At 40.6% G+C, this 12,743-nt stretch overlaps 1 protein-coding gene across 3 annotated transcripts in view; it reads left to right on the top strand.

The window, feature by feature from the left end:
• Positions 1–12,743, top strand: part of DCDC1 (doublecortin domain containing 1) — a 483,981-nt gene that overhangs the window by 468,152 nt on the left and 3,086 nt on the right. For all 3 annotated transcript variants that reach the window (XM_045484847.1, XM_045484848.1, XM_045484849.1), the window contains 2 exons: positions 211–361; positions 3,073–3,182. In XM_045484847.1, the coding sequence (XP_045340803.1) occupies positions 211–361; positions 3,073–3,182 (261 nt within the window). The remainder of the gene's footprint in view (positions 1–210; positions 362–3,072; positions 3,183–12,743) is intronic.

Genomic DNA, 12,743 nt, shown 5'->3' with positions numbered 1-12,743 from the left:
CAGTAAGAGCACAGAAGTTCCTCATTGTGAAAGCACTTTGGAAACATTTTATATGCTATTTTTCCCATATCCTTCTATAACTCTCTAATAACCACAAGTAAAATAAATATTCAAACTGGGAGAATAGTTCTCCTAAAGGAGTTGATTCTTTAAGACTTCATAATGTTGTGACATTTCATATTCTAATATCTCTGTCCCTTTGTATTTCAGCTGCTGGATGACTGTTCCTCTCGTCTCAAAATGGTCCACCCAGCCAGAACACTGCACACCCCGGATGGAGAACCAATTTACTCGTGGGATGACATAGAGAGAGACATGGTCATCTGCGTATCCACAGGACGTGGCTTTATAACCCAAAAGAGTATGGGTGACAGTTTCTTTTCCATCAAGTTTTTGAAGAATTAAACCATCTTGTCTTTTCTTCAAAGAGCTTACTTTCTGAATTTTATATCCCATCATGATGATTTTTAATAATTATCTTCTGGATCCACCCTTTTCTACTCCAGTTATACTTCTGTTCTGGAAAGTCACTGTTGACACCATTTGCACTCAAGAATTCAATCAGAGTTCTGTTAGTCTTGAGCCTTATCCAAGGGGCTTATTTGCAGAAATTCTAAATGGCCTCATTTGAAGGTATTCCCTTAGCATGAACCCTGAGGAAAGCGAGGCTCTGTTGACTTCCTACTTTCAAGTTATTTAAAACTTAATGGCTTATTAAATAGCGACTACAGTTTGCAGAACTCTTTTTTTAGCAGTAAGTAAATATATGCTCATTTTATTATTTTATCTATTCTTTGCTAATTTTCTTTTCTAAGTGATACCAATGGAAAAGAATACATATATGTTATTAAACCAATTCTTGCTCTTTATCCTGTTTGCCTGAAGAATTAAAAAAATTTTTTTTCTAATGTTTATTTTTTGAGACAGAGAGAGAAAGAGCATGAGTTGGGGAGGGACCACAGAGAGAGAGGGAGACACAGGATCTGAAGCAGGCAGCACAGAGCCCAACGCGAAGCTCAAACTCACGAACCGTGAGATCATGACATGAGCTGAAGTCGGACACTCAACCGACTAAGCCATCCAGGTGTCCCAGCCTGAGGAATTTAAAGCCCCTTGCAGGGGTTAGCTGTACATTAACAAAGACATAATTTTCAGGAATTCTGAAGAACATGATATCACTTTAAAGGAAATCAAAAGATTAGGAAATGAATTACCTGGGATCCCTAAAATAAGTAATACTAGATTATTTCTTTTTAAAGTCACCATAAAATTATTATTATTATATGTAAGGTACACAAACCAAAAACTTTTAAAACAGCTGCAATCATATCTTTACATTTAGCCCAGAACAAAAGTATAGGAATGAAGGCTGAAATGCAGGAAGACGAGGATTTATTGGGATGCCTATCACTGTTCTGAGGTATTCCACAAATATTCCTCCAGCACCACCCAACATCGAGGAAGAGGTTTCGGTCGTATTCTTTGTATGCCCCTGTCCCTATCACTCACTATTACCTCTCACCCCAGCTCTTGGAGACCCCACTATGTGGTTACTTAGAAGAATAATTTGGGGTTCTTGTCATTAGTATTAGCTGATAGCTTTCTGTGTTCGCAAACTGCACAGCCCTGTAAAAGAAATATAAGCCAGGGTTCCTTCCCTGAAAGAGTTTTTAATCTAATTAAGTATATGAACACACTTGAAATATTACGGTACACTTGAATAGTAAACAAACAGTACAGTACAGTAGAAGGTACTTTTCCAGTTTCTTCATTGTTTATGCTCAATCTTTCATACTCTTGGGATTGTCTTCTGTTACCCGGCCCCTATCCTCCTGGCTTCACTGTGTTCATTGGGCCTTTATGAGAAATAAAGCTAGGGCGACCTGGCCAAACAGGTATCCAAAACACAGAGAGAAATGTAGGGCCCCTTCCCAGAAGCAAGCTTGTTACCCGTAAAAGCTGAAGGAAAGAGAGAAAACAGGAAATGCAAATGTTACTTTCCCTACCAGTTTCTCCATGTTAGTTCTCTGGACCTTTGACAAGGCTATGTAGACAAACATTTTTCTTTTTTGCATCATCAATTATGTATATCCACATAGATCACTATGGTGTGAAAGTTGATTCTTTTCCTCTGGACGTAGGTTCCCATACTTCACTTCATATTTTCACCTTCATGATGAAGAGATTAGTGGTTTTTCCCAATTGTCTAAGTGTCTCAAAGGGTGATGTATTTTCTAGGAAACCTGACTGATAGCGGAGTTTAACTTAAGTGGTCTTTAGAAACTTATTTTACCAAATATAAGTTGCCATGTATTGTTTTTCCTGAAATAATTAAGTTAGAAATAATCATTAGGTAGAATATATTATTAAATACTCAGAATGCTTTAAAAAAAGAAAGAAATGCTACTAGTGTATCTATATCTATATCTATATCCATATATCTATATATAGATAGATATACTTATGAAGGTACACTTAAACAATCATTACACTCAAAATTTTGCTGTGGCCTACTGGCTTAAGTATATGGTAGAAAATAAGGCAGTCTGGGAGTTTCAAAAAAGTAAACACTCTACAATAACTTATTTTATGTACTATAATATAAAAACATTTAGCATGTGAAAGTCATCAAGAATCACACTGGGTTTTTGAAAAATAGATTTGTTTTGGCAAAACAAATCATACGCTGTTAGAATGGTTTCTTTCACACGGACCCCCCCAACGAAAGTAAAAGAGTGCTTTATGCCATTTGTCATCAACTTGGAGCACTGTTCTCACTGCTGTGTTTACCGTCTTTTCAGTGGGTTCAATTTCTAGACCACTCCCAGGTTAGCCTCCAATTCAGGCTTTTTACAAAGCCTGGAAGGAAGCCCTCTCCAGAACTGCCATTCTGTAGAAATCCAGAGAATGTTAGCACGTATCTGATGTGATAAGCAAGTCAAGTGTGTAATGAGAGAGTCCAGTGTGGGAGTCAAGGATTTCTGAAGGATTTTTGAGTTTTTCATCATCTTGGACTTTTAATTACTTTCTATAAATACATTGACATGTCTCTCAAAATAATCTTTTTAACAGAATTAAAGCAACTGATGGAGATCAGAGCAAATTATGCCAGAATCCGAAGGCAGCAGGGCCCTCAAGCCACAAACATTGTGGTGTCACGATCTGAAAAGCTGCAATTTCCGGTACAGCCACACAGTTCGTTTCTATCAGAGCCATCATCTTTTGTGCTGTATTTTGCTGGGGTAACATATGTGTATACACTCACATGCTCGTATGCTTTCTATGACATAACAATTACTTATCCTTTTTAATTTTGTATAGTATTTTTTTAAAAAGTTGCTACCCTCTACATCTTACATAGAATGGCATTTGCTGCCTCAAATGTGTTCTTGGAAAGGCAACAAACCTTGACAAAATAATGCCAGTAAAATAACTATCTTAGATGTGTTTTCTCTCAGAAAAAAAAAAGAGAAACTACTATTATTATTTAAAAATAATTTGGTGGGGTCAAGTAATATTTTATGTGTCTATATATATTGTGTGTGTATTTATATATATAATTTTGTGGGGTCAAGTATTATGTGTGTCTGTGTGTGTGTGTGTGTAATTTGATAATAAAATAGGTTGTTCGACCATCTAACACTAAATTTGACCCAAACTGACATTTTTCTGGTTCAACCACCTTATTTTCTGTGTTAAAATCCTGCATTTACTGAATAAAATTGAAATGGCTGGTGGCCACTGAACACCACATGAATCAATGTCTCCTTCTCCAGTTTCCCTTCAGTTTGGCCTGTGGTAGCAAGCAGCAGTCTTTATGGGGCACAGCTACATGTTGTTCACAAAAATGAAACTGGCTATTCCGGACTAAGCTCAGTAACCGAAAGCCGTAGACTGTGTCCTCAGTCCTCAGTCCTCAGAACTTAGAGAAAGGTTGTATGCACTGTTAAAAAGAAAAGTCACGTGAGGATTTCTTTTTAAGACATCAAGGGAGATCCTCAGCAATCTTAAGTAGCAATACTACAGGAAGAGAAAAACTTACCTATTAATTTCTTCCTGCAATGAAGAAAGAATCTCTCTCTGTCTTTTTTTTTTAATAGCAGTGACAAATCAGAGTTTGGTTTACGGTCCTGGTAGAAAATTTCAAGAGAAATGTTCTTCTCTCTCTTGCTTTGAAAGCCACTCACAGCTCTGTCTGAATATAAATTGCAACCTGGCTAGGTGTGTACAGAAGGGCTCAGCTGGCTCCCTCCTCAATCCACCACTTTAATGTAATGCAGTAGATCATGTCTACTGAAGGGGGCTCTTGGTAATCATTGCAAAAGGCCTAGTATTTACTCCCAGTCTGCAAATCAGTGGGGCTGCATGAATAAATTCCTGCTGCTTCCAACACCACTAAAAGGAGAGCACATTGAGGTGAAATTTCACATGTTACATCCACAGCAATTTGCCCTTTTGCAGACACTGTTGTACGATGTTAGAGATGTGAAGGCATCCCAGAACAGCTTTGTGACACATAGGAAAAAAGATTGCATGTGACCCCCATTTTTCTTTTTCTTTTTTTAACAAGAAAGTCAAAATAAGAAAGGTCAAGGAACATGCTCCAGGTCAGAAAGCGGGACAACAGGATTCTTACCTGCTGGGCTTCTGCTTAGAATGATTGGATCACAATTCCCATAGACACAGAACTTTTCATTTTTTATTTTTTCAAAATTCCTTGAAAACAAAGGCATTTCTCTAGGTGCAAAAGTACCTATCATTTTTCTGCCAAAGAAAAGTTGATTTGCTATGAAAATGGCATGATTTCACCCTGGATCAAATGTGCAAATTCTTGTGAAGTTTTCACTGTTGCATGTGAATACGCCTGAAGCGAAAATTGGCAATATCACACAACGCTCTATCAAGCACCAGGAGACATAAGGCAAAACTCTTTAACTGAACTTTTCTATTACCAGTAAATGGGATTTTAGATGTAATATAACAGTCATCAACACATCACATTTTACCAGCAAGGCAGTGACACTTACTTTGTGGACGACGGCTTGCACAGAGTAGCCTGGCAGTTCATAGCTACTTTTAACGAAGACTGAGAACAGCCCTGCTCTTTCCTTATTATTGACCTTCCTTCTTAGTTGGCCAGAAGGTGGACTGGGGAGCGGTTACTCCACCTCGGCAAGGGCTATAGGATAAGACTATTGCAATTCTGTTCGGCCTTCCTAGGCTTTTAATAAACCCAGTAATTTCCTTTGGGGACATGTTTATCAAATTTGAATCAGCTTCATATATATAAGTCACATTTCAATATTTTCCTATCAACTGGAAACCATTTATTATTAAATACTAAAACAACCATCCTCCAGTCCATGGCCTTCTCCAGAAATTTATTTCCTGCTGGTTCACAAAACACCCTTAAGGTGATCCAGATGTTAATCAACAGTGTACCAGCATTTGTGATTGTCCTCAGGAGGACTTTTCTGGATATTTTTGCCCCATCCCTAGCTTTTGTTGCCTGATGAAGTGTTGGGGTGAAATTGCATGTTTCTAAGCCAGGTGACTAAAAGTAACATGCCTGAAAGTTTGACAAACATTTTGAGATTAACTGGAAGTGTTTTATAAATAAGAAACATCTATCTGGGTACTTATGTCAGTTTTGCAAAACAGGACACGTTAGTAATGATTCAAAATGCAAAGGTCATTTTGTAGAGCAATAACCTGAATTTCCATTTCTCTCTCAATTTTCTTAGTAACTAAATTTGTGTGTGTGTGTGGATTAAGAAAGCAAAGCAAAAAACAACAAAAAGGTAAAGATAAATTTGTTCCCTTTACCAAAGAATCACTTAGAAATTGTAGCTAGTGGCTATTGCTGTGTTTATGAGCTAATCTTTAATAATAGCCCAGGTGTGCTGAGTGTCATTGAGATTTGTGATTCACCGAGGCAGCAGCTTTTTTTGTTTTATTTTTTTCTTTCTGGCATCATTTGGAAGAGAGCAATCAAAACCCACAGATCTGTGTTATTCTAGGTCATCACAAATCAGATGCAAATGTCCTCAGTTAAATGGAATTTGGACCCATTGGTGATCCTCAATTGTTTTTATTAAACCAATGGCTCCAGTTCCCTCTTGCCTCTGAGCACATTTCAACCCCTCCTAAGGCTAGGTGGGCAGAAAGAACAGCCGTTTTCTTTTCAATGCAGTGAACTAAAATTCTGCATAAGTGGCACAGCTTGGGCCGCTTGGCCTTAGCAACTGCAAAGACGATGGACAAAGATTGCCATTCAGGTTAAGTGCTGATGGGAGCAAATGGCCCAACTGTATAACATGGCTGTGTGGTGGGTGTCTGCTGCCAGCTATAGTATTTTCTAATTCTGTGAGTCTGTAATATAAACTATCAATAGGCTGTCACCCTGTACCATACGTGCAAATAGAAATATATGAGGGGAGAGGAAGTGCTTCTGCCCATGCTGCAGCTGGGTTGGGGGAGGGAGAAAGAAACAAGATGGAAAATTATATTTATATGGCAAGTACAATGGTGATTCTGAATTGGATGTGCAATCACTCATCGTCTGCTGTAGGCCTGTAGATATAAGTTTTAGTCAATCACTGGATCCATTAGGTCCTGGCTTTTCCATCCTAGAAGTTTCGAATGTCACCTGTGTCAGACCAACTGAGATAGCTGGGCAGTCAGACTCTCCATACCACCAGCAGCAGCTGGGTTTAAAAAAAAATTCCAAAAGGCATAAATGACCCTGCAGACTGTGCTAGACCAGAAAGGAAGAGAGGAGGGAATCTCCCAGAACTTCTAGGGTTGGTGCCCCAAAAAAGATGAGATTTGATTACATCTCTCTCTCATTTCCACTTCTTTCCATTCTTCCTTCCTTTCTTCTTTCTCGTTGCCTGTTGTTCTCTCCTCAGTCTTCCCTGCTTTTCTCATCTAAGGGCCCTTGAATTCCATCTTTTATTTTAAAACAATCCTTTCTAGAGCAATTTGTGGATCAGCAGGGATGCTTCCTTAGTATGATTCTCAAAGTTTAACGTGCACAAGAATGACCTGGAGAGCTTGATAAAGCCCAGTGCCAGGCTGATCACAGAGGTTCTTATTCTGTATGCCTGAGGTGGGTCAGGAAGTCTGCACTTAATAGGCCCCAGGGATGGAGAGCAGTTGGCTGACCACACCGGGAGAAACTTGGCCAGGACTTCTGTGTCAGCTGGGCGTGGCTCAAGCCAAGGACCAGTGTCAAGAACACCAGAGGATGAAGGCAAAGAAGCACTTGCTGTGTGAGTGAGGGCTTTAATCTGAATGTCCTCATGTTTTCTTATCACTACTTCCTTACGAAATAATGGAAGTAATCTTGGGTCAAGACTAACCACCCAGAGAGTGTAACCAGGACCCAGACTTAGAGGCAAAACAAGTGAGTCTGAGGTAGTGAAGCTTCCCATGTTAATTAAGCTGTCTTCAGTGCTGATAACATCTTGCTATTTTAAAGGTCGCGGGAATAATGTCAGTGCTATGGTGCACATATCGAGGGGCAGAGTAATTTTGGGGGTGGGGACGAATAGCAAGCCTCTTGAGTTTTCTTCTGCATTTTTGTATGTACAAAGAGAGAGCACTTTAGAACAAGGATGGGGTCCTATTTGCCGAAGTGACCTTTTCCCCACTGAAGGAGCTGCTTATTGGTGGGGAGGCCAAATCTCTTTATGTTTGCTCTAAGTCTAGTTAATGCGGAAGGCTGAGCCACCGACATCCCTGGCAGGCTCGTCTAAGAGTGTGAAATTCCACAGGATATTATTTCAGTTCAATAATAAGTGCTCTTAGAAAAACTAATTTTTAAGATAGTTCTCTTGTTCCCTAATTGAAGTCCGTATAGGCTGGGAAACAGACATTTTCCTTAGAAGACAGAAAATACAAAGAAAATTAGTTTTTCAAAGAACAAATTCATATATATATATGTGTGTGTGTGTGTGTGTGTATATATATATATATATATATATATATATATATATATATCGCCAGGCACTCTCTGTTCTGTTCTGGCTGCTGGGCATGCAAAGGTATGGTGCTACTTGGATAGTGCAGAGGCCTAGAATGTTGGATTAATAGGCACAAGGTGAGGTGAGAGGTGTGGGCATGAACCAGATTGTGGACAGCCTTATAGGTCATGTTAAGGAGTTTGGATTTTTCTTTTCTGAGCGCAGTGGGAAGTAATTAAAAGGAAGTCAACATTAAAGATGATTAGACATTGTGTAATAAATTAAACTTACTTAGGTTACAAATTACAGAGACATACTCAATTTACCTCCAGTGGTGGAGGTTTGTTGGAAGGATTAACAAGGAAGTGAGAGTGCACAGGGAAGCCTGACACACAATCTTCATGGTGGTCTCTGTTCGAGATGCATGGGCGCACCTGGATGGCTCAGTCCGTTGAGTGTCCGACTCTTGATTTCAAGTCAGGTCATGATCCCAGGGTTGTGGGATCAAGCTCCACACGGGGCTCCACGCTGAGCATGGAGCCCACTTGGAATTTTCTCTCTCTCCCTCCCCTCTTTCCTTCCCCATGTGCATGCTCATGAACACATGCTGTCAAAAAATTAAAATTAAAAAAAAGATGCGTGACCTATCTTTGTCCAAATGGCCACCCAGTAATCTTCCATTCCTGCTCTTGACTTCATTGTTTCTTGGTCTTCTTTCTTCTGCTGTGAATTTTCTACTTCTTTGCAGGCTCTTCTCTACACTGAGATGCTCACTTGCCTGTTCATGGCCTCTGCTGCTTTGAGGCTCCTGTTTCCTGCCTTCTCTTTATATTGCTTTTGGCTCCAGAGCCACTCTACCATCTGAATTACTTTCATTGTGTCTTCTAATGGAAGACTAAATGGCTGGAGGTCAGCCAGTAGCTGCCTTTTACTCATTCCTTTAGATTGGGATGTCAGGGATTACATGATACAAAGCACAGCTTGCCTGTTTAAGCAACAGTGTGGGTTGAATTCCTCAGGAAGCTGTGGACATGGCTGGCATTCAGGGCTCCGTGGCATTTTCAGTATCGACCATAGTTCTGCCATTGTTATGCTCCTTTTCTCTCTTCACCACTGAGGGATGAAATTAGCAATGGAATTATCTAGGCTGTCACTATTTCTCTTTAGTCATTGAGAGGCTTTCCCTTGGGTGCCTCCTCAAAATTGGCCTTTGACAGGGTGATCTTTGCTATACAGGCAACACAAACTTGAGGTTGGAATCTGTGACTTCAGTTACAGTATCAGGATGGATACCAGCTGGACTCACAAGTTACACTTCTGAATACAATCAAGTCTGCTTGAGGAAGTGGATCTTGCCAGGATACCCTGGCACCCAAAACTCAAGGCACTTGGGCATCCAGGCAATTTTTCCAAATCAATTCAGAATGCCAAACCCTTATCAGACCTTGCCTTGCCTCTTGTTTCATGAAATCATTTTGATAGGCTGAATTCCACTGTGGATTTTAATTTTTATTATGATTTCTCTCCCTCTCTCCACTCTGCAAGGCGAACCTGGCTAGCAACTTTCTCAGTGTTGAAATGTGAGTTCTGCTTAGTGGGCTTGACAGGGGTCTTCTGTGTTTGAGTCATAAATCCTTGTTGTGCTCCAGGACACCCGTGGAGTAGTATTATCTGCTAGATCATGCCTAGTTCCCATGAAAAAGTTGATATGGGCCAAACTCTATATGGAGCTAAAGCTGTGTATTTAAGAGGCTTTGGAGAGAGGAGCTCTCACCAGCCATGAGGCAGAAGGCAGCAGCTGCACGTAACAGTACTCCAGGACCCTGCACTCCAGGTCTTTGCTCAGGAAATGAATGATTCAACAAAGGACAATTTTCATTACACCAATTTCCAAGTGTTGTTATGAAGGGAAAAGGGATTCATTTGTGGGATTTTTAAGTCTTTTGAAGTTGCTTACTTACATTATTTTACTTTAGGCCACTGCGTTGCTCACATGGATGATCCTGATGATTTTTTAACCAGTCATTGTACAGCCTTGTACAGGAAGTCATTGTACAGCCTTCCTCCTCTCCAATTCTTTTTTTTTTAAGTTTATTTATTTATTTTGAGAGCAAAAGAGAGAGAGAGAAAGAGAGAGAATCCCAAGCAGACTCCACACTGTCAGTGCAGAGCCTGATGTGGGGTTCGAGCTTATGAACCTTGAGATCATAGCCTGAGCTGAAATCAAGAGTTGGATGCTTAACCGACTGAGCCACCTAGGCAACCCCCTTCTCTCCAATTCTTTATCCATGTCATAGCCAGAATGATCTTTCGAAAATGAAAATCATACCATGTTACTCTATTGCTTAAAACCTTAAAATTTCCACCCGCCACCCCCCCCCCACCCTAATCATGAAAGTAAAGAGCACACTCCTCCCCAAGGTACTCATTGCCCTTGGGAATATTATGTCCAACTCACCCTGCAGCCTCTGTTTTCTCACTCTTTGCTCACGGAGATCTGCACCCAACTCCTCCTAAACATTCCCTCAGTTGCCCCCAAATTATGTCTTTCCTCTTACTTCCATACCTTTGTCCATTCTGCTCCTACAGCTCTTTTGGGGAATCATTCTTTATCACTCCCCACACCCATCTCTATTAGAAACTTCCTTCCATGTGCTCCCTCTGCCCCCTTTGCTTATCACTTATTACTGTTGATGTATTTTTTCTCCCACTGGTTTCTAAGCTCCTTGAAAGTAAGCCAGGCTTGTTCACATCTGTGTTCCCAGAGCCTGAATATCCCCTGCTATACAGCAGGCATTAAAGAATATTTGTTGAATGAATGTAAGATTTAGAGTAATCGATTGGTTAAAAACCTGCTTTTTAAAAAAAAAATCTCAAAGTTTATTTCTTTTTGAGAGAGAGACAGAGTGTGAGTGGGGGAGGGGCAGAGAGAGAGAAGGAGACACAGAATCTGAAGCAGGCTCTAGTCTCTGAACTGTCAGCACAGAGCTCAACGTGGGGCTTGAACTCCTGAACAATGAGATCATGACATGAGCCGAAGTTAGACGCTTAACCAACTGAGCCATCCAGATGCCCCAAAAACATGATTTTTAATATACACATTGAAGCGGAGTTTGACTTTTTGTAGAACTTTCTTCTCATATGCACTGCTTTGGACTGAGTGCCCCCCGCAAAGTTCATGAGTTGAAATCCCGTGCCCCAATATGATGGTATTAGGAGGTAATTAGGAGCAGATGAAGTCATAAGGAGGGAGCCCTCATGAATGGAATTTGTGCCCTTGTAAAAGTCACAGAAGAGTTTCCTTCATCTGCTCTGCTCTCTGTCCTATGAGGATAAAATGAGAAGTCAGTAGTCTACAGCCCAGAAGAGGGCTCTCACCAGAATGTGACCATGCTGGCACTCTGATCTCACACATCCTGGCTCCAGACATGTGAGAAATAAATTTCTATTGTTTATAAGCCTATGATACTTAGTTGTAGCAGCCTGAGCCAAGACATGCATTGCCACATCAATCCATAAAATATCACATAAACTTCTTATAAAGCAAATCTTGTACTTGTTGATAAGACAGTATAGCTTGACTCAATTTCCTTCATCTTAAGACAAACCAAAGCAAGGTTGATCATCATCCCTTCTTTGCCAGCCGTAACTTTCAAAACGCTCCTAAAGTCTGGTGGAATAGAAAACACTCTTCTGTCATCAGTGCCCAAATGCATCCTTAACTGCTCGGCTGCCTTTGCCACAGGCAGACTGACTTGGAAGAGAAGACCCGTCACCCCCTTTCACAAGTGTGATGATTTGTGGCTGAGAAGGGAGAGCCTGCTCTCTGAACCACATGCCCCCTGGTGCAGGCAGGCTAAGGAAAGATGAATGGCATTATAAGACAGACATCTGAATGTTTCGTATTAAATTAGTCCCATAGAGCGCCTAGAATTCTCATTCCATAAATCACCAAGTAAAGTAAACTCACTCCCAGGTTAGATTGCTGTGACTTTGGCCTGTGGTGTCATAGATAATCTGAGAATAGTTAAACATTTGTCTGAAATAGTAATAATTTCCAGCATATTTACTCAGTGACATAGAAGTGACCCAGACTGATCTCTGTTGCCAGAAACAGCATGTAAATGGGAGTCAGCCAACTTAGGAGATTTCCAAACAAGGGTCACTGCTCCTCACCTCCTCTGCTTGCTCTGAAACAGCCATGGGCTCCCTCAGGGGCTGCTAGGTGCTGGGGCTGAGATGAGCAAACTTCATTTCCTCCAGAGTAGGTACTAAAAAGCGCTGACGGGTCCCCACCCCTTTACTAAATGGCAGTTGCAGCACCAGTTTGAAATCTACTTTCACCTTGTTTGGTCTAAGCATGATTGAACTAGGAAAGACCTTGATTCCACTAAAGACACATTTCTCTTCAATGGCAAAGGTTTACTCTGAGAATATTTTACATAGCCTTGGATCGATTCTGGTCCTTCCATTCCTGGGCTAACACTGTGATTACTGGGAACATAATAGAATGGAAAGAACATTAGACCATTCAATTCCATGCTAACTGGCTGAAGGTCCTTCTGAACTGCTGCTTCCTCTTCTATAAAACGAGGAAAGTAGACTCTTGTATCTCTACAGTTCCACTCAGCTTTTAAAGTCTGATTCTGATTCTGTAGTGAGATACAACAAGAGTTATAACAGCTAGAATTCTAGCTGACCCAGGAAACCTATCCATCTCCTCGATAAAGCTTGTTACAGGTGTTCACTAGGATCTGCATCCAGATCATCGTCACC

Source organism: Leopardus geoffroyi, chromosome D1 (genome assembly GCF_018350155.1).
Source record: "Leopardus geoffroyi isolate Oge1 chromosome D1, O.geoffroyi_Oge1_pat1.0, whole genome shotgun sequence".
In the NCBI taxonomy this organism is placed as follows: domain Eukaryota; kingdom Metazoa; phylum Chordata; class Mammalia; order Carnivora; family Felidae; genus Leopardus; species Leopardus geoffroyi.
This window is presented reverse-complemented; position numbering and strand designations above follow the sequence as displayed.